General features: G+C 45.0%; 2 protein-coding genes across 2 annotated transcripts; one reads left to right on the forward strand and one right to left on the reverse strand.

Annotated features, from left to right (window-relative positions):
* Positions 1-6: 6 nt before the first annotated feature.
* Positions 7-7,798, forward strand: KCTD6 (potassium channel tetramerization domain containing 6). Its single transcript, XM_057390359.1, has 3 exons — positions 7-75; positions 5,102-5,210; positions 6,413-7,798. Exons 2-3 carry the CDS (start codon positions 5,184-5,186, stop codon positions 7,097-7,099), a joined length of 714 nt encoding a protein of 237 aa, XP_057246342.1. The 5' UTR covers positions 7-75; positions 5,102-5,183; the 3' UTR covers positions 7,100-7,798.
* A 939-nt stretch (positions 7,799-8,737) lies between these two features.
* Positions 8,738-25,916, reverse strand: ACOX2 (acyl-CoA oxidase 2). Its single transcript, XM_057390358.1, has 15 exons — positions 25,742-25,916; positions 24,750-25,034; positions 23,418-23,580; positions 20,556-20,707; positions 20,186-20,293; positions 19,353-19,472; positions 18,783-18,898; positions 18,235-18,407; positions 17,021-17,183; positions 16,196-16,386; positions 14,878-15,039; positions 13,805-13,910; positions 12,055-12,272; positions 10,165-10,294; positions 8,738-9,458 (listed from the first exon to the last, which is right to left on the reverse strand). The coding sequence occupies exons 2-15, from the start codon at positions 24,907-24,909 to the stop codon at positions 9,396-9,398; spliced, it is 2,025 nt and encodes a 674-aa protein (XP_057246341.1). The 5' UTR covers positions 24,910-25,034; positions 25,742-25,916; the 3' UTR covers positions 8,738-9,395.
* Between the last annotated feature and the right edge of the window lie 617 nt (positions 25,917-26,533).

Here is a 26,533-nt window from a genome sequence, read left to right on the forward strand (position 1 = left end):
GGCTCCGCTCCGGGCTCGGGCTCAGTCCCCGCCGCTGCTGTGCCGGGCTCCGCCTCAGCGCCGAGAACTGCGCCCGTGAGTGCCGGGCCGGGCTGGGGACGCGGGGCCGAGCGCCCGGCGCTGTCCCGGCTCGGGGGCGGCGGTGCGGGGCGGGGGCCGCGGCCGCGGTGGGGAGCGCGGTGCACCGGGACGGGCGGGGAGCGGGGCAGGTGCCGGCCGGGACAGCGGGGCCGTGCCGGGACAGAGGGGCCGTGCCGGGCCGGGCACAGCGAGCGGCGCCCCCGTGTGCGGGTGGGATGGGACAGGTGTTCCCGGGGTCCCGTTCCCGGCCGGGCTGCGGGTGGGAGCCGCGGTGCCCGGCGGTGATCTCTGGCCCGGAGGATGTGGGACCTGCGGGCTTTGCTTCGGGCCGGGAGGGGAGCGGGTCCTGCTGCCCCACGGGGAGGGAGGCACAGCTGGGACTGTCCTTTGGGGTGGGGTGAGGCCGGACTCGGGTCACTTGCAGGGAGGGAGGCAAAACGGGTTAATTTCCAGCATCTTTGCTGAATCACTGTAAACCGGTGGCGAGTTCTTGTACCGCGAACTCCCTGGTTCCTCTGGGATGGAAACAGGCACTTCCCGGCTCCTGCTGAAACCCTGGGCCCCTCTCTGGGCTTTCAGGGGGGATTTCTGCCCCATCTTGCTGTCACTTCTTGGTCCGTGTGTGTGCTGAGCCCCATCAGTGTGTGCGGGRAGGCTCCGTGTTTCTGACATCTGCCCGCCGCAAAACTGTTTAGAGATGTGTTTCCTCGCAGGAAAAACGCCAGTTAATGTCACAGAAGCAAAGTACATGTATAAAATCTACTTATTATCACAGTACCTGGTAGCCTGGGTGCCCTGAGCTTCTTCAGCAGGAGTAGGTTGGATATAAGAGACTCTCTTTGGGTCTATGAGAGGAGTGCCAAAGTCATGTCGGGATGTGGGCTCTTCCAACAAGAAGCAATTAAAATAAAGGTTTGGAATCTGGACTTAAAACAGGATGTCATAGAGCTCCTCGGGGGAGGGAAGGAAGCTTCAGGAGCTTGGAATTTATAGTGAAGCAATTAAACTACAAGGAGTGAAAATGCTGAATGGCTGGTGTAAGCGTTTTTCCGTCCTGCCTGAGGTAAAGATGAGTATTAGTAAAAAACAACTCAAGAAAAGCAAAAACGAAGTTCACTTTTAATRAAYTACCTTAGTCATTATAAACTTGACRGGTRGAAGGCGATAGGTGCTTTCTTTAGTGAAGCTGATCTGCTAAATTACCAGATTTGGTAACTGGTTGTTTTGAGAGCAACCAGGCTAGGGTAGCACAGAGCTGGAACTGCAGACTGTCGGCTCACTGTAGTTTGGTGGAGAACAGTCAACACTGGTGCTGCTCAGTGTTTGTCAGTTCAGGTGAGTCACTAAAGATTTACAGTAAGAACTTGTCTTTTAAATGTTCTGGGTGGCTGAAAAGAGAGAGATTGTCCCTGCACAGYRTAACAGTGCTGTTRGATGGAGTTTCTTCTCWTCTTGTGAGATCTAAGTKTGAGAGGCAGGGAGCTCATGAAGGGGGTGAGTAGCTGAAATGCYRAGKGTATGTTGGAGCCTTTGSTTGYTCTTTTTCATTTTGACGTTGCCATTGCTAGAATTCCTTCTGTCTCTCCATTGACCTAGAAATCAAAGGTAACKCTTGAGGCTGAACAGCCCATGCTATAATATTGTTACCAAACTGCCCATGAAAGACTATTACCAAGACTAAATCCCTTAATTCTTTTGTTGGAAAATGAGATGAAGAACATTCAGAGCAAATCCAGTGGCTGTGCCCCTTGACTTAGAACTTCTGGGTGTATTTCTGTTSCTCCTTTGAGTAACTGTGTGTTACACCCGTGCAGGTGGTGTGTAGCYTGCAGTCCCAGCAGTGCAAATGCCTGGCAATGCTGCTGGCATCCCGTGGCCTGGCCTGAGCCTGTGTGTGTGTGTCTCTGTGTGTGTGTTCACAGATGCAGACATTCATCTGCCTCTTAATTGCTTTCTTTGAATTTCAGCTTGCAAACTGGTTTGCAGCTCTGTTCTGGGAGAAGCCCTGCTGAAGTTAGTGGCGCTACCTGTTGCAGCAGTGTTGCTGATAAACAGCCTTGTAATCCTCTGAGTCATAACATATGAAATAAGAGTGAGCATTTTATAAATGCAGGTATCCAGTTTGGTGTGTCGAGTACAAAGTGATGACTTGAGTGCTTTTCTTGTTTCTCATTGTGCCTCTSCAGTTCCAGCTGTGCTGGGCTGTGGCAAGAGCCCCAGTGACCTTGTCACTGCTGTGTGTCCTCTCCCTGCACGCAGAGCAGCATCACCACAGCACGACTGTGGTTTGACACCATCCGTGCACTTCTGCTCCACCAGAGAGGGACATCCTGTTTGGCTTAACTGTGTCAGCAGTTTGTCTGACTCAATTTCACTTTAAATACTTCTAATGGTTATCAAAGGTAGGCTGCCTTGGAATATGGCTGCATGTTATCTGTTATTTGCTGTCTGGACAGGAGTAGGAGCATTGGTGARGCTGTCCCTGTGTGCAGTCCATTGGTGTGTGACACAAGGACAGAGCTGGCTTGAGGCTGCCTGTGCTGGGGGATGGATGGAGTGCCTGCCCACCCCCTCTGATCATCACTGGATTCCATTCAGCAAGATTTAAAGCATCATTGAAAGGGCACATGTCACGAAGCTTGTCTGTCCTCAGCCTTGCTGTGATGTGGTTGGTGAGTCCTTAGCTCAGGTTGTACCCAAACTAATCTACTTTCACCTGTGAAGTTGTCTAGAGATTCAGAGCTTCCAGGGCAATGAGGGAAGCAGCAGAGAGTTGGGAACACACTTTAGGATGGCCTTCTGGTACCATCCCTTCTYACGGCACATCTCACTCCAGCGCTGCTTTGCCAGGGATGTCTGTGTGTGCTTCGTGGTTCTGGGTCCTTACACAAAGGTCACTGAGATTTCTCCATGCCCTTTCTRTGTTGAGGGCTGGGTTTGTTTCAGATAATTGCTCTCGTAAATTATTCACTCCAGTTTYACACAGCAGTGCTGTGATCAAAGATTAATTCGTGCCTTTGCACAGGCTTGCAGTGTCATCTCTCCCAGAGGAAGTCTTGATTCTTCGTAGTGGACTTACATGCTGACCAAAGTAACATCATATTCACCAGTTAAAAAACACTGATGGACATCTCTCTCTGTCTTGGAAATGTTCTGGATGTATAATTTGAGTTAATTTTATTAAGACTGCAGATCTCTTCTGTTGTAATTACTAGTGAKGTTTCTGGATGGCTGCATCATCTTACTTTCAAGTGATTATCAGAAATCTGTACCAGTCTCATAAGGTTTTAATGCATCTGCATGTCATCTTGGTCTTGTACTTTGCCAGAATAACACCTTGAAGGGCTGTAATTTTAAAGGTCTGGTCTGTTGCTAAAAGTTTACAAGATGTACTTGAGTGACAAGTAAAAAAAAACTAAAAAAAACCAAAAACCCAAAGAACCCCCAACCCTGACAGAATTCACTTCTTGATTTGTAAGGAGTTTAAAAATATAATTAGAGGTTGGCAAAAGAGCTGGTGTTCCAGGTTTATCTGCTGTCAGGGGGTGTGCTTTAATGTACTCTCTGTAATTTGTAAAAACAGGATCCTGGTATGGCTTGTTCTGTATCTTAGTATTCCTTAGTCTTCTGTTGTCTGACCTCACTATTTTCATACACTGATTTTGTTCTTTTTAATCCACCTGAGATGCAGCTGGGGCTGTGCTGTGCTGCTGGGCCCYAAAGGCCTGACCTGCTGCCCACTGTTGTGCCCATGCTGTGGATTTGGCCACAATTTTTGGATTTTAACTCAAGGGCACAGGGCAGCAGGGCACAGAGGGGTGGCATGTGTTSCCGTGTTCTGTGGTGAATGAAACCAAGCTCATTTCCTAGGAATGAGAAGGGCAARTTATCTTTCTCGTTTGGGAATTAACTGTGAGCCTTCAGTTGTTTGGGAATRTGGGGCTCTGGCTTGGCTAAATCCTTGTGCTGCCTTTAGCTGGGTGGCTGTGTGTTCAAGTTTGTTAGTAAAAAGGATGGGACCAGAAGTCTTGGGAACTCTGTGGTCTTTTAAGATGTAAAAATAAACAAAGCTGAGAAGCTCTACCCTACTTAAAACAGGCTGACCTAAATTTTCAGCAATTCTAGCAGAGAGGCAGGCTCTGGGTAGGGATAAAGGCTTACTGATGACTGGCTTCCCTGTGCTTCCATTGCTGGATATGGTTGACAGGCCACCTTTGGCAAATCAACACTGGTGTCTGAGGTCATTTTCTTCCCCGCTCCCTGAGTTGCACAACCCGGYTGTGGATTTGCCTTGTGCTCATGTGGACAGTCCCCTTGTTATGCAAGTCAACAGTTCAGCATCTTCTGGGAAGTCACAGCATGAATCTCTTCTCAAATTGCTTTTGTTGGAGTGTGTTGACAACATGTTTGATGTCCTCTGGCTTGTCCCTACAGAGATTGCTTTTGAGAGTAGGTGTCTGGGAAGTCCATTCATGCTCTTTGTCTGTAGATTAATGTTCTTGCTCTCAGTTGCAGTTCTCCACTACTGAATTATTAATTCGGCAGTGAGAGTTTTTTTCKTCTTACTGTTCATTGACTTTCATGCTTGATTTAGTCTTCTGAGCAGTTTGAAACTGGAGCATGGGAATGTTGACTAATATTAACAGATCACGTGTGTGACCTCAGTGGTGGCTAAATAAACTTTTTAATTGGCAAAATGACATCTGTCTTTCAAATATTCTTTCAGAGTTTCCAGGTGAAAGGTTGTTTGTGAATGTGTATTACGTTCAGAGCCACTTTGTTACTCAAGAAAATTGGGATGCTCAGGCAGCTGGTGGAGTGGTTGTCTGTGTGCTCCAGAGGCAGTCCTGTGGGTAGTGTGATGGGAGAAGGAGGGAAAAGTGGGTTTGCAGATTCTCCTGCTGAATGCTCTCCTGGCAGAGAGCCTGCCTTTGATTGGAAAGCACTCCCCTTGGTGTTCTTGTAGGTACTGATGGTCTGCCATGTTTTGTTCTGTGTTTGTCTGTGCTTTTTCCTGCAGGGAGATAAGAGGAGGCGAATCSTGTGTCCTTTCAGCAGCCTTCTGTTAACCTTGGAATACCACGGTTCAAGCACTTGAACAGATGGATAATGGAGACTGGGGATATATGGTGAGTGTGAGTGTGTGCTGTGCAGTACAACTGGGCTTCTCAGGTCTTGCAGCAAGAGTCCTTCCAGATCTGCCTTGTGTAGATCCAGAGCTTCAGTCATGAGAGAAGGAAAGCTATGCCTGTTAAAACAGCTTTACAACAGCTTACTCACCTTCCCTGGAGTGCTGCACCTCCKGTGCCGTTTGTGGGGAGTGCCCAGGTTCATGTTTCCTAGGGACAATCAGTCAGGACTGAACTGRTGCCTTGAGCTCACTGTTACTGTTTTCCTAACATAAAGACTGAAAATAGTTTGTACTTTCAGCTTATCATTTTAASGACTTCGTCATTTTATTTATAGAGAAAAGTGTTTTTCCTTGTAAACCTTGTCTCCAACTAGACAAGCACATCTTATTTCTCTCCTCTTCTCATTCTGCTGCCATGCATATGTCTCTTTTCTCTGGCTGGCTGCAGTCCTGGTTGTTAGAGTTGGTGGCCAGATGGGATTTATGTTCCTTTCCCTCTTGCTTCCTCATGTGCTATCTGGAATCTGATACAGACTGGTTTGTGCTCTGCCCCCCTTTTCTATGCAGCATGCTGATTTGTTAATAAATATTTCTTTGTAGAGTTAAAAGCTGAAAGTTCTTTTTGTAACTTTCCATTTTAATGAAGCCACTGAACCAAAGCATGGATTATTTTGATTGTGAGCTCTTGGTCCTATGTTTAAACTTGCATTGTCTTCCTCTTTTGAGGGAGAAAAAGAGGCCTAAAATTTGTTCAGCTGATTTTTTCTTTCCTTTCTTTTGGTTTTGRTTTTGTTCTAGAATGAGAGACAGATTGTGAAAGTAAGGAACATTGCTGGGCCTCCTTCAGACTAACTTGTTCTTCAGGAAATGTCTCTGTTCTCATTTCCCCATCTGTAGTCTAGGAAAACACTTGCTGCCCAAATGCAAAACTTGCTCCTGTGACAGTAGCTCGGTTGTTAAGATTTCTAAAGCATTCTGGAAATGTGCGTTCTGCATGCTAAGTATCATCATGTGTAGTTGCCAGTTGTGCCTTGTTGCTAGGTGGCTTGGATTTGTTCAGGTTTGARCAGCCCTTGGAGGCACTGAGCGGGAGATGTGTGAATCTCTCCAGTTTKCCAGCAGTGTTTGCCGTGTGTGTCAGCGAGGTGATCGAATCTTCTTGTTGGGGCTTGATAAACTCTGCAATTTCTCTCTTTCTAGATGACTGATCCAGTCACGCTAAATGTGGGTGGACACATGTATACGACCTCCCTCACAACTCTAACGAGATATCCTGACTCAATGCTCGGGGCCATGTTCAGGGGAGACTTCCCCACTGCCAGGGACTCTCAGGGCAATTACTTTATTGACAGAGATGGACCACTTTTCCGTTATGTTCTTAACTTTTTAAGGACCTCAGAGCTCACTTTACCACTGGACTTCAAGGAGTTTGACCTGCTCCGGAAGGAAGCGGACTTCTATCAGATTGAACCCTTAATTCAGTGTCTTAATGACCCCAAGCCGTTGTATCCTGTGGATACCTTTGAGGAGGTGGTGGAGCTGTCCAGCACCCGGAAGCTTTCCAAGTACTCCAACCCTGTGGCTGTGATCATCACGCAGCTCACCATCACGACGAAAGTCCACGCACTACTGGAAGGCATTTCAAACCACTTCACCAAGTGGAATAAGCACATGATGGACACCAGGGACTGCCAGGTGTCCTTCACCTTTGGGCCATGCGATTACCACCAGGAAGTGTCGCTCCGAGTGCATCTCATGGAGTACATCACAAAGCAAGGCTTCACGATCAGGAACACCAGGGTCCATCACATGAGCGAGCGTGCCAATGAAAACACAGTGGAGCATAACTGGACTTTCTGTAGACTGGCACGGAAAACAGATGACTGATTCTGACTCCACAGGAGCCACTTCAGTGATTAGCAACTTAATTGGACAGTAAACCCGAGAGAGTCTGGATTTTGACTAAAGCAACAATGTGGGCTTTTTTTATACGACTATTTATTGTTTATCAGTGAGGACTGGAGGAGTTTCATTCCCTATTTTGTCCAGTTCAGAAAAAAACCGTGCATGTGCCTGTTCAGTCAAGACACCTTTTTGTTTGAAAGAGGGAGTCAGAAGAATTAGTACAATAGGGTATTTTGTGTCATTAACACAATTCTCTGACTCGACTCAAAGTGCTAAAATTACCTCTGTTTAAATGGTTTCTAATTCATCTAATGCTATGACACTGGGAGCAAGAAACAAAAAAGATTTTAAAATGCAGTTGGGGAGAAGCTGCTATTGTGTAGACTAATTTAGTTTCTAAACCAATAAACAGTATTGTAATATTCTAGGAAAACAAATCCCACCCTTTAAAAGTACTTGATAAGTACAGTTTCTTACAGTTATGACAACTGTTTCTTTCTATGCATATAAATCAAGCAACCAAATATTATCTGTAGCCATGGAAATATGATTAGAAATATTTATATTGGATTCTAAATGCAAAATGTCCCTGTGGTAGAATTCATATTTTTAATGCCTGGTGCAATATTATTCCCAAGTGTAATGCCTGCCAGCAAGAAACTAATAAAAATGTGAAATACAGAGTACTGTTTTGTATTTTCTTTTTGTCTTTTACAACTCACACTCAAAAAAACCAAACCCAACCAAACACAAAAAGCCCCACCGAAATCCTGTTTTTTTGTGCTGCAGAATAGTTCAGGTGCTCTGGTAGGGCCCCGTTTTCTTCCATTCACRATGTAATTTGTTCCTTTTTATGTTAATCAGTTGATTCAAATGTCTTCATTATAGACAAAAGCTTGTGTTCTGGAAACTGCTTTAGATGGATAGAAAGATGGCAAATATTTATACTGGCTAAAGGAGTAGGGGTGGAGGGAACACAGAGCCTAAATACTTGGAGCTGCTAATAGTGTTGCCTGGTTGGTCAGCAYTTTATCTAGTGACTTTATACCTATAATTTTAACTGCAGAATGCTTTTTCTGTTGATGTTCAAGTCAAGGCACTCAGGTTCTGTGGCTTTACTCAATTTCATGAAGACATTTCCACTTATCCTGGTCCCTTTTTTGTAGTTATTAGTAGAATTTCTGKTGATGCTCTAACTTGATTACAATTGGGAGTAAGAGGGTTGGTATCTGTTTTGTGGAGTGGATCCTGTTCTCCCATGAAGTTCTTGCCCCAAGTAGTTGGGAGCCTTCCACCCCATCTCTGACTCTAAAGGCCTGTCTTGGGGGGTATTTGTCATATTTTGTCTCTTCCTATTCATACATTGCAGGTTTTGCAATAAGAGGCAGCAGTGAGAGCTTTATTCTTCCTATGAAGGAAGGAAGAGAAGCAGAACTGAWGAAGCTCAGGAAAAGTTGTTTCTTTCTTGCAACACGTGGTAAGAAATATCCATGTTAACTGGCACTGAATTATAATCACAAGATGTTCTTTGCAACACTTCATTTACTAGCAAATTAATGACTGGCCTGAATCAGCCTATCCTTTCCATAATTATGAAGTATAATAATTAGAGAAGCAGTATTCCAAATAATACACTTTATTGGAACCCAAGATTTATAGAAAGACCATAAGAGCAGCCCTATTAATGGGAAGGTAAATTCTGCAGACTGGAGCTGGCTTCAGCTTTGTCTGCATCTTCATTAGGCAGGAATATTCCAGTACTGAGCAAATTGAGASCTATTTTAATTGTCAAAACAGATGTACTTTCTAATGTACTTTCTGATTGAAGAGAACAACTTGTTCCTAAAAACCAAGGATCATAATTTCACCTTGGATTTTTCAGTAAAGTTGGTTGTTTTGAAGGCACTGTGTCATTACAACACACTGAGAGAGGGTTCACAGTGTGGTGGTGGTTTCTTTTTTCCTTAATCTTCGTATAGTGGATTTAGAAAAAGAATAAGAAAGCCAAATGAGAGAGTTTTGAAGCTATCAAGACACTTCAGGATAGCAAAGAGTGAACCCTGGACCATTCCTGACTGGATTGTCTCACAGCAGCGGGTACCACTTGGCRCTGTTGGTGTCTGTCTAATTGCAAATGGCTGGCTGCGAACCTTTCATACTTGTAACTGCAAATAAGCAACTGATTATTAATTCTGATTAGTCATTAGTGATGCTTCATAAATGTACTGCTGCACAAAGAACAGGAGGAAATGTGTGCCCTTCACTTGGAACATGGTCTTCATAATTTCGATAGTGTGTTGTGCAGAAGTGGCTTCAAATACCTCTCGTAGGCTGGGCTCATCTGTTCAGAMAGAGAATGTGGAAGGAATTAGTGGCAATTAAGAAGGGAAAGGCTATAATCTTTTTTCTTAAGAACAATCTCTGAAATACAGGAAGCTAGACTATTAAAAAAAAMMCCAACAAACCACYAGCTACTTCAACTATGTGCAAGATGTGCTGTCCTTTATAACCAGCATGCAACACWCATCCCGAAGGGGACAGCATACTATTTTAACTTCAGAAAATATGCTTAGACTTGATTGTTTGCTGAAGGCAAATTTTGTGTTCAGCTGTAGGATTTCAAAGGGATGCCGATTATCACAGTAAAAATCTCACTCAAGGCCAAATGAGTTTTCAAAGAGAGCAATACATATTTACATCACACAGAATTTTACATTATTCCCAGCATGGATAAATTAAGAAGAGAAAGCGAATGCTGAAGACCATGAAGGATCAAATTGCCTTAACACTTATGCTCTTTCTGGTTAAACATATTATTAAAAACTCCAAGTTTTGCCCTAGTAAAWGTATCAGTGTATAGCAAACACCCCACATTTAGTGCTGTTCCATAATATGTAAATAGACTTTTATTTTAGCTTATTCTGTAAAATGTGAAACAAACGAGTGATACAAAGAGGAATTAAAAGCTCTTGTCTCTTATCTATATTGCCTTTGCTAGAAGAAAAGCAGTTTCTGCTCTGGCTGCTGTGGAAATTGCCCATGCCTACCTGGTTGGTGGGTGACTTCTGAGCCCATTCGTAGAGCCGCTGGTAAGCCTGTCCGTCATAGCTGCCGAGTGCTGAGTTCAGGCTCTTGTCTGTGAAGTCAAAAGCGTCCACCAGTGGCACAGCGTCCTTCCTATGGAGCACAGGAGTGACATTCCTGTTACTGAGAGGGCACTGCTTTCCAAGATGGGAAAATTAAGATAAACTTGGAATTAATTTGCCCAGGTTTCTCAGTCTGGAAAGCTTGTGCCAGTTTTCCTCTTCATCTCTACCGGGGGGAAAATCCTGCTTGTTTTGATTCCTCAGAGGCATCTCTAGATGACCCTGCCTTGGCAAGGAAACTGGACTAGATGATCTCCAGAGGTCCCTTTCAACCCTAACAATTTTGAGATTCTGTGATGTTCTACTTTTCCCCTGAGTTGTCTGCACTGCTGAGTGGGTGTTTGCAGGGTCTTGTAATCACCTGGACTCTGTCCCTAATTCAGGTCACAATCTCATGTCAGATATTTTTTCAGCAGTCTCTGCCAGTTCCTTCTTTTGATTTTGTCTTGTTTTGTTTTCTTTYTCTTATGCTGTAYGTGTTTGTCTTACACAATGGGRTAAGTTTCCTACTGGCCTGAWGTCAAGTTGCTTTGCTGATCTCCAACTTTCATCTACCTTTCACTCTTTCYGTTACCTCCTCACAAGGTGTTGAGGTCTTCTGTTTTCTTCATTTCTGTAARAGCAAAACAACCCTGACCCATGCAAGATCCCATCTAGCCCAGGGGCCAGATGACAGCATGGAGAGCTGGAGCAACAGGCAGCATCTCCTAAGCAGGAGTTGGTTCTTTTTCCTCATCCTCCCATCATCCTGGGTGTAGGAAGTTATGCTGGCTGTACCTCACACCTAAGGTACCAGRATGCAAAGTGGTTTGCTCAAATGCTGGCATTTGCATCTTCGAGTTCCTTTTGGRGAAGGGCTGTTTTGAGGGTTTGGGAAAGGCTGGGTTTTTGCTACAGACCAGGAAGTGATTGTATCCTTTTCTACTAACTGTAAATATTTAAATACTCCATTCTTGAATCCTGTGAACAAGGCATGGACTATCACAGAAGTTGCAATGAATTCCAAAGACAACAGTGTGTTAGGCTTTTGAAAATATTATGTTAAGCTTATCACTTAACTCAGATTCTGCTATCCGTTCTGAAAACCCTTGCTGTTTGGCTCAGCCCGATGGAGCCCTTGCTTATGGCATGTTCTTGTTTCTCTCTAGGTGGCTTAAGTAGAACCTTGGATACAGTAGCAACTCCTCTACACCGTAAGTTACTATGTTCTAAACAAACAGCACTGAGTAATGAAAGCTGAACCCTTTGTCAAAAAGCCACTGCGAGTGTTGTGGTAAGTGAAAACCTTAACATAACTCAGAATTCACAGAGTTGGTGATAAATTGTGCTGAGCAGATGCATCTGAAGTAGCTGTAGGCAGRATTGTTTGGGTACCAGTTGCAGCTCAGCCATGGCAACAGAGTAGGCTGTATTAGCTGTGGCTTAAGCAGATTTTGCAATGTGTGATGGGTTGCTGTGGCTGCCTCCTGCCAGTGTGCTCCGACTACATATTTTCCTGCTTTCACTCTGCTGCAAATGGTAGAAAGTGTTCTGACTTCATATATGATATAAGATTTCATGTTACAGAACGTTAGAGATTRCAGAGGAGTTGGACACTTGGGTCTATTTTGCCATGAAAACAAGCTCTTGAGTAGATATTTCAATCAATTTCTAGTGCTGCCAGGCAATGAAAATAAAAACTGAATGAGGTAAATTGACTGTGGAGATGTTGCCATAGGTACGGCAGCACCCTTTAATATCTGTCACAGGGACAAACTGGAGAGCTGTGTGTGTTCTGCCAGAGCAGCTCACCGAATGACAGCCAGGAGGTCCAGATAGGATGCTGTGACCATGTCCATTTGAGCTGCAGATGTGTATCCATCATGCAAAAAGGCTCCTGTATTCGAGAAGATCCCATGTAGTGCRAAGAGGTCACAGAGATGTTTCATAATCTTCTGGATGCCAGCCTTGGTCTCGAGTTTTTCCACAGTTTCTGCAAAGTTTTTCACTGCAATGTAGTGGCAGTGAGCCTGGAAAACAAATGCAATCAACAGTGAATGCACCTCAAAACACTTTTAGTAGGCCAAGTGACTCAAATGTTCTTGCAAAGAATATAAAACCTTTTCATTTCCCTGGCACTTCTCCAGCCTGTATCCTTTGTTTGCTGGTGACCAGGCCTTTTGCATTCATGGCTTACAGCAACAGAAGACAAAAATGTGTAAACAGTCAACACKGTGGTATTTGTGAACTCCAGAAAACTGCTTCAGAAATCATGATAGTACTTATTCTAAATACATCTAATGAATATCCTGAAGAGTTTGTGTGAAGGAAACACATTGGAATGTGCTTGTGCTGACTGCTAATAAGTGAAGGTTCATTGTACATCAATGGGAGAAAACTTTTGTTGAAGACCTTGGGCTCATGGTGCTTTGGGATCAGTGTCTACAAGGCTTCAGCTCAGGAAACACCATGGTCACAGAAGAACAATCAAATTTRCCTCCCACCTTTTTGGTTTTAAGTAAACTGGTAATTTCTGGGTCAGACACCAGTAGAGTATCTGACCCAGAAATGACAGAAATGTTAGCTGAGGTCCAGAGCAGATGAATTAGGCTGACCCCATCTGTCTGGAGGGAGACTCTTGCTTTGCTGACTGTGCTGTGGGTGGTGTCAGCACCACTGAMAATACCACAGCCAGCCCTCTGCATATGCTAGGCTCTTCAGAAATACTTAATGACATAATAAATGAAGTCGTGAGCCTGTTTCAAAATCTTCTTTTCCTCATCAAAGGAAGGAAGGAAGGAAGAAAGACCTTCACCATAACTGTAGAGAAATTGCAGTTAATTGCACATTAAAAAAATGTTTTGGCTTTTGGAGATACAGAACTATCAACGGGTTYAGTTTCCATTAATATTTAGGGCTTTTCTCCCCTCTTGCATTCTTTTCTGCTTAATTCTGTAGTAACTCACCCTTGTTTTGGGGAACAAATGGTGCTGTCCCAATGCTACTTCAGCTGAAAGCATCTCTTATTAATTTGATTTGTTTTTCACCAATAGTTAACATTGCCCTTATCACTGATTTTCACTCTTTTTTTCCTGCAGTTATCTTTCCTTGGGAGCGAGGCAGATGGAAGAAATACCAGGCATGTTTCACCCTTGCTGTGACTCCACCAGCTTTCAGTGGGGTGGCTTTGGGATGACTCCTCCGGGAGCCAGAAATGCTGGATTCTTATAAAAAGATAAGTGTTTGCTGGAGATGGCTGGTGGGTTTTTATTGGAGGACATGGGAGGTCTGATTCTGCCAGTAATGGCAGCATAACTTTGAATGTGTTTTTTCTCCCTGTCATTTCTCCTAGTCTTTTTCTACTTGGCCTGTTCAGACAGTAAATTTTTTTTTTGCTTCTTACAACTTTTCCAACATGCAGACCACAGTGATGGCCTTTGTGGTATCTCTTAGATGATGACAGGAAACAATACACAGCACTGAGGCTTTAAGCTAATCAAGCCATTTCTGTTGTGTATTATATCATAAAGGCAAACATCAGATAAGGATAAATTTCACTAACCTTTGCAGCCTGCACCAGCTGCACTGTGCACTGGTTCCACGCATCGTGCTTTTTGACTCCAGACTGAATCAAATCCTGTAGTTTTGCTGCTGTGCTGCTTATGAGCCTGGAAAATTGAAAAAGCATAGAGCATATCATATGTGAATGTAGCATCCCACATGCATGAATTTGCACTCAGGAGTCATGTGTGACTGAATGGCAGACTGGCATTTCTGACATCTGGAGGTATCTACACTCAGTATGCGTGAACTTAGGTTATGCAAAATYTAAGTATAAATTGGGAGAAGAACCCAGGACACCTTGGTACTCAAGGATTTTTGTCTTCTCACCTTCCAGGATAGTTAACCAGGGGTTTGAGCTTTTCTTGGGCTGTGTGTGTGTAAGGRTAGTTTGCAAAATAAACAATAATACTGGATTGCTGTTACATTGTTTCGCCTTTTCTATCAGGGATCCAAATCCCATTGACACTGAAGCTTTTGGAAGAGTGTTTTTTTGGTTTTTTTTTTTTTTACACTGGATTCAATGATAGCAGGAGTGTCTGTTTACCTGGTTTTCAGACGTGCACCTACACAGCCCATAACTATGTACATAATTCTGAGACCACTCATGGTACCATTTTTATTTGTGTTGAGTTGCTGAATGTGTAATTGAAAGGCTACAGACAGAATGAGAGGCTCTGCTTGCTGTGGTGCAAACTGAAAACAAACATCACTTTTTCAGGTATGTGAAATTTTGACATTCTACACAGAATTGCTCAGGATCCAATAAAGGTTTTACTGGATGGCAACTCAGTGGTGTGGTCTGAGATTTACTTTAACAGTGCCACCAACTGTGGGATGTAGTTGTTTGGTAGCACATGGCTTAAAAACTTCTGAGTATGAAAGCTTCATACCGAATATCTGACATGGCTGTTAATCCTGTGTAGCCTTCCTTTTCTCTTTCAGGAGCAGATGGTGCCAATTCTTGTGTAACTTACRTTATTCTACCTCCCTTTAAAGCAAGGAAGAAGCTGAGGTCTTAACAAATTTCTGATGTCAAAAAGAGAAATCCTATCTTCCATCCTCTGTACTGACCTGACTGCCACGTGTTGATAGGCYTCAGTGTAAATATCTGGACTGAGAAAATCCAACTTGTTCTTGGCTGGACACTTCCCGGGTTTCACTGCAGCCAGATAAGTGACAGATGGTGGCACAGGCTGGCCAGCACTGACTGCCATGAAGCACTTAATCAGGAACCTGGGAAGAGGGTAACAGTCAGAACAGGGTATGGTGGTGATCTTGCAGCAAACAGTCATGCAAAAAGTAAAGTGGGCTCAGGTAAGGAGCAGCAAGGTGTGACCCATCCCATCAGTGGCCCAGAATGGACTTGAACAAGTAATGACCTTTTGTTTTCCATGTTACTCACAATAACCTGATCTGTGGTGGGTCTCAGAGGTAGCCTGTCTGCCTATTTAATACTACAGCAATCCATAATGAAAAATTTTTCAGCAGAAACTTGCTGTGGCTATTAGCAGTCTCAGCAGTGTGGTGATCAGATACATTATCAGCTTTGCAACCTGAGTCTCAATGCTCTGGAGCTTTAATGGTGGTTTGGTCTTACCCTCTGTGATCCCCAATACACACACAGTCATGTAATGTTTACACATGAGACCCTTTCTTGGTGAGGGCGTAAAAGGAGCATTCCCCACTCCCTTAGTTTTTTGTTATCTCTGCTGTGAGTTAGATTGACCARGTCTGGAATTAAAAGGGTACAGAATTTCTCTTGGCCTTGTTCTTGATCTTGCACAAAGCAGTAATGAATGCAGAAATGTCAGCATGGCAGCACAGAGCCATGTGGTGACTCTGACCCTGGGAAGTGCCTTGTTTTTCTCCTTCTAGTAAAAACATGCATTATTAAAAACTCAACCAGCTGTAGTTTCTTTCCCCTGTRCTTCATCTACTCTGGATAATCATCAGTCTGTGTGTTTRGAGGAAACTGATGTTCTTGGAGCATGACTCATYCACTTTCAGTATCCAACAACTTTGCTTTCTCTGAATTGACCTCACTTTACCCAATATTGTGTTACATTGTACCATTGTTACATCGGTTGCTTAAACAATAAACCACAAAACTTTCACAGAAATACCTTTGCTGTGCTACGAGGCAAAGAGGGAAATGAGGTTATGCAGAACAGCACCTGCATACGTCCCCAAACCAAAAATAGAAGAGATAATYCAGTTCCCACACACTTCCATGCCTGTTAGACTGAAGACATGAATAGTTTATGTCCTATGCTGTATTTTTAGAAGGTGCTATGAGAAAGGAGTAGCTGGTTTTACTGGTTTTGGARAAGTGGTAGAGACTGAATAAATGAGGAGGCAGGCTTTTAGATGAACATATTTGAATTGTTACCTGGCAGTTTGCAGGAGCAAAATGGTGTTTTCCCCTTCATAAATACAAGAGGCAAGTATTTTGGTATACAAGGAAGGAAGTCCACTCAGCAGGGARTAACCATGGCCCCCACAGGCCCGCAGACAGATCTCCACTCCTGCAGTGCAGTGCTGAGTGATCATGGCTTTAAAACCTGAAGACAATGCATGGAGCTGTTAAAAACAGAAAAAAAAATGTTACTGGTGGAATTCCAAGAATAAATTCCTTTTTAAAATTTTGTGCGATTTCTAGGCATGAAACCCCTGTCAGGTCTCCCTTTGCACGATGGTAGGACCCTGTTCCTTGAGCCAGGATATGCCTGGGATGCTGCACATGGTCCTGCTGAGCACACTGTGGTCAGTTAATGCATTTTCGGGTTTTTCGCAGCCAGTTCTGATTTTGGCCACCTTTGTTCAGAGCATGTTTTTATTTCAAGCACCCAATTGCAAAATATTCTGTCTAAAACATCACATTTTTGATTTTGGCTTGGAGTACGAGAATGTGCATTGTAGATGAAGTTTTGTAATAACACTTTGTGGCACCAGCTACTTGGAACAAGGTTTTTAGCCAATGGACATGCTTTTCAAGGACTTTCACTCTGCAATAGTTCCCAAAACAAAACCTTTGGGGTGGTAGAGCGAATGCTGTTGCTGACTGGTTGTAGACCTGGGAGACATCATTTGAGCTCTTAGTGCTTCCTCTTTCTCCAGTTCTCTAGCAGTGAGAGGAATACTTGTCCAGTTTGCTAAAATACTTTAACATTTAGAGATGAGAAGTGCTGTATGAGGTAATTCTGCTGCAGCTCACCTCTGGCAGCATGTCAAAGTTCTTCCTCTGGATCTCTCTGTACCCCCTGTTGAATAGCTCCTGCAGGTAGTCGTTGGTGAAATGAAAGGCATAGGCTGCTGCCAGCTGAGGCAGCACTTTCTCCTGCTGAGTCTGGTAGTCAAGGATTTTTGCTTCTTGTTCCCTGTTGGAAGACAGCTCATGAGGCAGGGACAGTGTGGACATGGGCATAGCTACTGTTACTTTACMTGCTGCAGAATGAAAATGGCATTTTTCGTTACCAAGCAGCAGTGTGTGAACAAGGACTGAACTGATGGTGTGGCAGTAAATCCGCCCAGCTTGCTGAGCTATTGGAGAAACAAACCCCAAAAAAGCCTAACAGTATAGAGAAGGCTCTGTGTGATCAGTCAGTACGGAGGGGAACAGGGACTGCAGGAGAGGAAGAGAATGAAGCCTTCAAGGACAGCAAGTTGTTAGGTGTTCCAGGAAAGGCAGTGGCACTGCACCCTGATAAACTCTGGCTTTCCAAATGGAACCTTTGTGGTCCTGTRTGTCCTGAAAATATTTGGATCTAAATTATTTAAAGCTTTCTGAGCCATTTTTGATGTTCTTTACCTTTTGCTGTAGTTGGTACATTTAGGGCTTCAAATAATGGAATAGGTTATTACAATAGTTCAGCTGCTGTGCTCTTCTGTTTGGTTTGTGTTTGAACCAAACTATGTTTTTCCCTAGGATTTTTCTGCTTTTGAAAGGAGATTTAAATGGAAWTTTTTGTAATCAATTCAAATTAAAATATCTCTTTAAAAATAGCAGGGAYTCAACCCTGAATACAATTCAGTTTTTAAAGTGTGGATATTGAATTTCTGGATGTTGGGAGGTATTCTAATGCTGCATCTACTAGTAGGACACTATGGAATAGGAATTCAGCAACTTGTTCACTTTGTCTGGATTCTGCTGAGTTATGGAATTACAGTTACAAAAAAAARTAAGTTGCCTGTGTGAGCCACTGACCTAGTCAAAGTATGAAACTTATCTTGGAAAGAACTGTAAACATTCTCTTGTACTTTGACTGAAGCTCGTTAATGTAAATAATGGGGAAGCGTGTTTATCATGCCCTGTCTGGGGCAGGAAATCAGCCAGTGATGGRCTGAAAGATAAGATGAAGAGAAGAAATACAAACTGGGGTGGGGGAACACAGTGCACAGTCCCCTTCCCAGCAGGATCCATGGCATTACCCAGGCTTTAACTTGGACTGCCGGCGAACCACGGAGTATCGGATGGCGATGGTGCAAGCCTTCATTAGGGGTGTCAGAACCTCGTCTGCAATGAGGGAAATGCGCACTGATGTCATTGTGAAATAATTAATCTTCTGTGACCCCTGTCTTACATAGGTGCCATCAGGTCGAACCTAGGGTAGAGAGAGGCTGTCAGATGCCATTTTTTTTTGGCATTGCTGTGGTTGTGTAATCACTATGTACAGAATAAATGGACATAAAAATCGTTCACCAAATGCAAACAATGCTTTTATGTAAGACAGATGAATGATCTATGTGAAGAGACAAACTCTTACTGGTTCTGGCAGAGGTAGGTTCTGCCTGCCCCATGATCCCCAGCCTCTGAATGTGGAATTCTTGACACCGACTTTCATTTAKGATTCAGGTACCTTCTGCCCTTGATAAAACCTCAGAGACTTGTCARTGCTCCAAATTTAGACAGGTCTCTGTTGTCTCTGGCTGTGGAATGAGGGTCTGACAGTGAATCTGTGATGTGAGCCCACACAAACCTCACAAAACTTGCTCAGCATGTTCTCCCTGGGGATGCGCACATTCTTCAGCAGGAGGTAGCCATTGTCAATGTGCTCAAAATTCATTTTGGGACCGATGTCTCCTGCAGTTACACCTGCAGCGGAGAAAACATAGCCTGCTTACTTCTGCTTGAACTTTTTGTGTCAGGATGGGGACTCAAAAGAAGGGCATGGTCAGCTCTGCTTCTTCCCCAGCATGGGTGATCTTGCCTGAGGGGTGAAACAGGAATTCAAATGCCTTGTGGCAGTTTGTTTCCATGATCTATGGACAGATGGGTCTGCGTTGACTAGGGTCAGAACTGAGATGTTAATGCAGATGTGCTCAGAGCAGCTCAGGCTTCTGGTTACAAGTGCTTCGTGTGAATATGGCTGAGGGTATGTTAAACTTCACATCAAAAGGTTGGGGTTGATGATAACTACACTTTGGGTATCTGTTTTGGTTTKGTTTTGGAAATTGTAACTCTCCCTGGCTCCAATGTTTTAGAAAACATTTAAGGGGAAAATAAGCAGAGCACCTGCACAAGTGCTGCTGTGTCTGGGGTTGTTTACCTGGGCAGAGTGAGTGGTCCTGAAGTCTGCGTATCTGCACGATGAAGGGATGGATGCCATAGCACTTCCCRTGGACGTACAGCTGAGCAAAGACCACTGTGTGCGTTGCCGATCTTCCCACTGCGAGAAGAAACACAGCCCCATTCCATTAAGACAAGGTACAGCACAAACACTTCCACAGTTAACAGAGGTCAGTACTAATTATGGGTTGGGTCTAAGGTATGGGTCAGCACACAGACTCACAAGTGCTGGAAACAACCAGCCTGCTCTTAGCTCTCAGAAGCTGCATCATCATTCTGCCTCTGTTGCTGCCCATGAGGCTTGGATTAAGAGTTTTGTATCAGAAAATGAGAAAAAATAAGCAGTTAAAGGCTCATGTACTGCTGAGAGTGGGAAGTGCTGTGGCTGTTGCAGTGACTCTTATTATTTTCTGTGAAATACCTTCCTGAGGGGAGCTAAGAATTTCACACTTGAATCCTTTATGCTGAGGCTCTCTGATGACTCGAATCCTTTATGCTGATGACTTCCCTGCAGTTTGTGGTTGTCTGAGTATTATTTATAAAGAAGAGAAGATTTATTCCTGCAGAAGTAAGAGTTTCCCTGAGTGAAGTTTTTCARCCTGCAGTCCAAGGGGGTTTCTTAGATTATGGTGGCTCCCTTGTGGCCTTTGAACTTGGACAACCCCCTTTCTCTTACTTGCTTGTTGATTTTTCTATCTCTTATTGAAGTCCTCTGCTAGCACCTGGGCCCTCAAACACAGAGCTTAAGCAGGGTAGATGGACTAACTGAAGGAGGCAAAGGAGGAAARCCAAAATCTTTTGAGTGGTACTTACTGTCTCCAGGCCACCACTTCATGGCAGAGATCTTTGGTGTGTTCAGTATGAACTCCTGAGTAGCAGAATCAAAGACTGCTGTTGTTTCCAAACCCTGAAGATAAGTGCCTTTAAAAAAAAAAGATTAAAAAAAAAATCTATCTACATATCTATCTCCTGGTGTATCAGGGACGGAGAGAGTGAAGGATCCTTGGAGGCTGGTGWGGATATTTATCAGGGTTTTGTGGTTTACCTGTCTGATGAGAACCATGGAGGAGAACCCAACCACCCCCATCCCAGTCAAGAATGGACAGTTTGGACTCCAATTCCCATGAGAATTTGGGCTGCAGCCTTGTGTCCTGCAAAAATGCTGTTTTCCCTGCAGCCTTACCGTGTCCCAGTTCAGTCTGGGCATAGCTCCCAATGAGCTTGTGCTGGGTGGCGAGAGGAATCCACTTGGCAATTTGTTTGTCAGAGCCCAGCATTGAAATACTTCTCATGAAGACACGGTGAAGGAGAAACGCGACATCTCCTGACAGCGCCCTGCGGAGAAGGCACAAGGGGTGTTTTCAAGGGGATGAAGTTCCAGGCATGTGATGAATGAGACAGTGGCACTGTGGCAGTCACCAGACAGTACCACCTGCTGCCCTTTGCTTTCTGCCTTGTCATACCTTGCCCAGCACCCAGCATCAGCACAATGTTGCAGGAAAAGTACCCTTCCAAAGCTGCTTCTGTTTCTTCTTTCATAACAGAGTTTGCTTATGTGTTGCTCACTCATTATTTCACTTGCTTTTGGAACAATTATCTGTTCTGAGTAGCAGATGCTGARCTAAAAGCACAGCCCAGCTCCAAAGCTCCTGAGGCTCTGTGAGCATTTTGTATTTTTATTTTACTTCATGGGATTTTCTTTTCCTGATTATTTAAGTCACATTTTGAACTAAAAAGAAAAAACAAAACACCACCCTACTTGAAAAACCCCAAACCCTGGCAATTCACTGTGAGGCACATTAGACTGAATTACCCATGTAGGTGTCTGGGACCTGGATTTCCTGAGCCTTCCCATKCCCATTCTGGGGAAATACCTTGGTATGTTGGGTTTGTTGCTGTAGTTTTCGCTGTGTGTTTGTTCACTGTGTCTGTCAGTGAACMATACTGGGGTTCATGGAAATTTAGCCTGAATTAAGTTGTTATTTTATTATGGAAAAATTCAAATACATCCAAATAACAAGTAACCCCTGGTTTATTGTCTGGTCAGGTGCTTCACCATCACCATCTGCATACATCTTAAAAAATACTATTCCAGAAGCTGTATATGGAAACTTGGGTACAGTGATTTCCATGGTGCAAATGAGAAATTTATTTGTTTTAAGCTTATTTTGTGTGTGTGAAATAATATGCAAACATATTGCATATTTGTAGAGGATGTAGATGTAGAATAGACTAATTTGTAGATGTAGAATATGACTATATCCCTCTTCCTGGGATTCCTCAGAATATGGCTGAATCACCAGATTCAGCTACATGTACAAGRAAGTGGCTGTGCTGTTCTCAGGAGCTGAGTGGCTGTTAACACGTTACTTTATTGCAGTGCTCTGGAGAGCATCTCCTTTCACATAGATACCTTTTATTGTTAACAAATGACTCTGACCTTTCTTTCATACTAGCCCTGAGAGAGAATTAATCATGCTGAAACAGTGTGGGGGGGAAATATGAACAAAGAAGTTAAAGGGAAATTGCTTTGATTAACAGAAAATGACTTAATGAATCCTTGGCAGCCTGGCCAGATATAATGTTCCTTTAGCTGKGATTTGAAAAGCTGGATTTTAAATTGTGTGAGTGATTCACTGTGCCTGGCACTGGGAGCACCAGGATTCTGTCATAAGAGCTTGGTGCACACCTGGAGGTTCATCAGGCAAGAGCTGCCCTGCCAGACAGCTCTGCTCCTAATCCAGCAAATGGGACAACACAGGGCTGGTCCTGCCRCAGCCTTGGGCATCAGGGGGCCTGATAAAAGCACACCTGGGTGGGAGAAGGGGTGGGATCTTTTTTCATCTGAGGGAGCAGTGGAGAGCTGCTTTTTAATGGGAATATAATGATCAAGTCCAAGAGCTCTTGATGATACATTTCCCCCTTCATTAGTTCCACTCACTGTAGGCGATGAAGAATTCAGCATAAAAAGTTAACATCTTTCATACAATGGGGACAAGTTTTTAGCAGGACCTGTTACCATAGGGCAAGGGGTTATGGTTTTAAATGAAAAGAAGCTAGATTTAGGCTAGACATACTGGAGAACTCATTTTCTGTGAGTGTGGTGAAACAGTGGCACAGGTTGCCCAGCAAGCTGGGGAATGCCCCCTCCCTGCAAACATTCCAGGTCAGGCTGAACAGGGCTCCGAGCAACCTGATCTAGTTGAAGATGTCCTTGMTTGCTGTAGAAGGCTGGACTAGATGACCTTTAAATGTCCCTTCCAACCCWAACTGTGCTATGAACTGTGCTATGATTCTATGAAATGCCAAAAAGTGGCTCTGAGTGTCAGCAGTGCTGTGTAAGGGACAGGCGCTGCCCTTCTGAGTGACACTTCTGAACTTGCACCTTCCTGCTGAGTACGTGACCCCACCAAACACACAGTGTGCCCTGGGCAACAGCCAGCCAGGAATTGATTTAGCAAAGGGGGAAAGGAGGGGCAAGCAATTGCAATATGGAGCTCAACCCCATGCAAAGTGTTAAGCAAACATTTTAAAGAAAGGATTATGGCAATATTTTATTCCCATTTACCTACAAATTGAGTTGTTTTTCTTTTTCTTTTTTTTTCTTTTTTGCCCTTTAATAAAATATGGTTTTCTAAATGCACAAATTGTTATCTTTAATTTATCTAGAAGTCAGTAATGTAACTGAAACAGCACCGCTTCCAATTCTGGTTATACATGTAAAAATGTCTGAGGGGTGGTATGAGAGCTGCAGCACAAGTAAGGAGGTTGTTGAAGTGGAAATATCATGTTGTGGCTGTGAACTGCTGTGATCTATCACGCTGTACCCATGTGCTGCTCTCTGAGAAGTTCCCTGTCGTGTACCACCATTCTCCCTTTTCCCAAGTGTGTTACTGAAATGAAAACCTGCAGCATGTTTATATCCAAACCTATTCTGTCAGCTATTGGCCTTTCCCAGCCTTTGCTAAAGCTGATTCTTGTTGGAATACAAAGCTTTTAACAAAAAATTAGTTGTACATTAAAAAAAACCAAACAAACAAATCACCTGTAAATGTACTTATATTCAGGTCCGTTCTCAGTCCATCCCATTTCGTGCATCTTTTTCTGGAGATGAACAGCCTTCTTGACTGCTGCTTCATACCTCTCATTCTGGGTCTGGAAATACTGATTTTCCCTGCTAAATACAGGGTCGGATTCAATAGCGTCCACTGCAAAGCAACATAGAAGAGTTGGTTCTCCTGGGGCTGGGGAAGTGCAGGCAATGCCTCAAGACACACTCAGGAAGAGCAGGCAGGACTGRACTCAMGGATAYTGGTGCTGTGAKTTTTAGGATGCCTAAAGGGAGGGGKTTTTTTTGCCAGTTCTGGCTCCTATGGCTGTCACACCTAACTCTGAAAGGCAGTGCGTTGGGGGAAGCAATAGGGGAACTTTCAGGGCCAGAGAGAGGGGTCTGTTGAGTGGAAATGGTGACCCTGCAGGRTAAGGCACCATCCCTGGTCAGGGTGGGCGAGGTGACTTTTGGCAGAAGATGCCAAAGATGCCTCTGCCTCCAAATGCTGTGATGGCAGCAAGGGCTGTGGTGAACTGCATTTTGCCCAGGCTGTGGTTAGCTGGATTTTGTCTTAAGGGTGGCGCATGGCTGGCRCTGCTGGCTGTCCTGCTCGGGACGTTACCAGCCCATTGAACAGTGAAACAACTCAGAGTCACTATTTCTGTGTCAGTCTGAACTCCCCTTGTCCATTGTGCCTTAAAACCTTGACTYTACTCGTGGAAGGTTATACTGAACTCCAGCGGCACTGCGAAGAGAGCGATCCCAGCGGCTGTGCTGTTTTCCTTTGGTAAGTGTGTAATATGGATGCAGTTACTGAGACAACAGAGAGGGTTTTTTCCTGTTCCTTCTGAGCACACAGTCATTTTCTGGCACACCCATCACARTGAGAGCAGCTCAGCCTGGCTGAGCCAACCCACGCAAGAAATTCCCCACTTGGATGAGCCCAATGTGCCGAGGAGGGAAGCTGGCTGTGGTTCACACGTGATGTGCATTTCTGCACAGCAGCACCAGCCCCTGCATGCATTTCCCTCACACACAGATGCTCGACCCTCAGTTCTTGTATTCCAGTTTAACCAGTCTTGCCAGAGACACTGGTGATGGGAGCGGGGAGGAGGAAAAGCTTCACACAGCAGGAGTGGCTGCGGAGGAGTTGTATTGATTTACGCGAAGAGAAGAACTCCAGCTCCACACTCCCACTTTTTTAACAGATGGGCGATAAGCAAATGCCCGGGAGCACAAACCCCACCGTGCTGCAGAGGAGCAGAGCAGTGGGACACAGGCATGGCCTGTGCCAGCCCCCACCAGGGTCTCGTAAGGGTCACTCACCCACCGCCCTCCGAATCCGTGTCTGCTCCACACCGCCGTCCAGCAGGGCCGTGAGCTTCTCCACGCTGAAGGAKGCTGTTTGCCTCTCGATGGCGAGGTCGGGGTTCACGCTGCCGAGCACTGAGCCCTGCGAATACTTGCTGGTCTCCAGCAGAGCCATCCTGGAGGCTGCACTGCTCTGGGAAGGGACAGGATTCCTCTGGCACTGGCACCCGTCAGTGGATGCCTGATGGAGGTGTTGGCACAGCAAGGAGTGGTTTTGGTAGGTTGGCCAAGGTGTTGCACCTGCACAAGGATTATGTGAATATTCAGGCACTATCCTGTCCTCACTGCAATGGATACTGGAGATTTATGGCACTTTAAAGAACTCAAACTGCAGGTTTTACACCATATTTTAAAACGTAAAATATTTTTCTTTTCCCTTTCTGTCCCCAATATTCTATGATATGTTAGTGCTGAAATACCCCACAACTACTTGTTAATGTTTAAAGGAGTTTCTGGCGCAGGGCTCACAGGCACTGGTGTCTCTGCCTGTGCGGTCTCTGTCCTTGGGGCTCTGCTTTACATTAACTCCTAATCCCATGTTAGCGGGACTTGCCACAGCACACTAGTAAAACAAAAGCTGCGGTGAGTGGAAAATAAATCAGATTTTTTACCTTGAAGAGGCTGCTGCCTTCCYKAACATTACACYACTTTAAGAAAYARAAAACTCTGGAAACCATTACAAATSTGTTATTAATTCCYGTATTTTCTGATATTCAGKCCTTTAATCCCAGATGCCTTTGTGCAGAGAGAAAAGCCCGGGGGCATTGCGGCGGSCCCGGGGGTTGGGGTAACCCGGCSCTGCCCTTGAGCCCTCASGGACAGCGCGGGGCTCGGCGCCGGGGCCGCCTCGGCCTCAGCTTCAGCTTCAGCTTCAGCTTCCTGTTCCTGAGGCTGCCTGAGGGAAACGCGGCTCCTTTCGCTCCGTGCACACGCAGCCCCACACCTACCTCGTCTCAGGCGTCCTCCGTGGAGCCGTCCGGCTGCTGCCTGCCTGCCRGGCCGCGGCTCCGAGCCCTGTGCGGGGACCTTGTCCCCGGGGGCCGGCAGTGCGGGCCGCGGGTGTTCCTGCGAGCGCTGACCTCTGCAGGCAGGAAAATCCCTCAGCTCCTGCGCTGCCAGACGGGGCTGTTCGTGAGCCTGCTTCAGGCAGCTGGCGCGGTGGAGATCGCTCTTCCAGCTCCGTCACCGAGGTGACACCCTGCCCTTCTCCTGGCGTTTTTAGTTTTGGTTTAATGTTTTCGTAGCCCGCTCCGGGTGGAGAGCAGCATCCCTCGGGATGGCGCTGCTCCTTGCCTGGKGTGTTTGATGTGCTCAGGGTTTTCCCAGCTGTGTCACGGCGCTGCCCTCAGCCCTTCCCGCAGGCTGGGGCCCGGGGAGAGCCTGGCACAGGGGATGTGCTGAGCCTGTCAGATTCAGGAGACGGGAGCTCACCCTCACACCCCTCACCCTGGCTACAGCAGGATGGGCCTGGCGGGAGGGATCCAGGAGAGCATCCCKCAGCTCACCATGCTGCAAACTGGTTTGTCGGGGAAGGAGCTGGAATTCGTGGCATTCACCTTACAGAAGGCTTGCTTTAACATGGGAAGGGAAGCAAAGGCTGGGAAATTGGGTGTAGTTTTGGGTAATGATAACTTTAAGCCTGGAGCTGAACTTGTTGAGCCAAGCCCAGCAGCCACGAGGAGCAGCAGTCACTGAGAGCAGCTGACTGCAATGCAGTGAGTGGCTCGCAGGCAGTGGAT

Source organism: Malurus melanocephalus, unplaced genomic scaffold (assembly GCF_030028575.1).
Source record: "Malurus melanocephalus ecotype Western Australia unplaced genomic scaffold, MMel_1.1 scaffold_24, whole genome shotgun sequence".
Lineage (NCBI taxonomy): Eukaryota > Metazoa > Chordata > Aves > Passeriformes > Maluridae > Malurus > Malurus melanocephalus.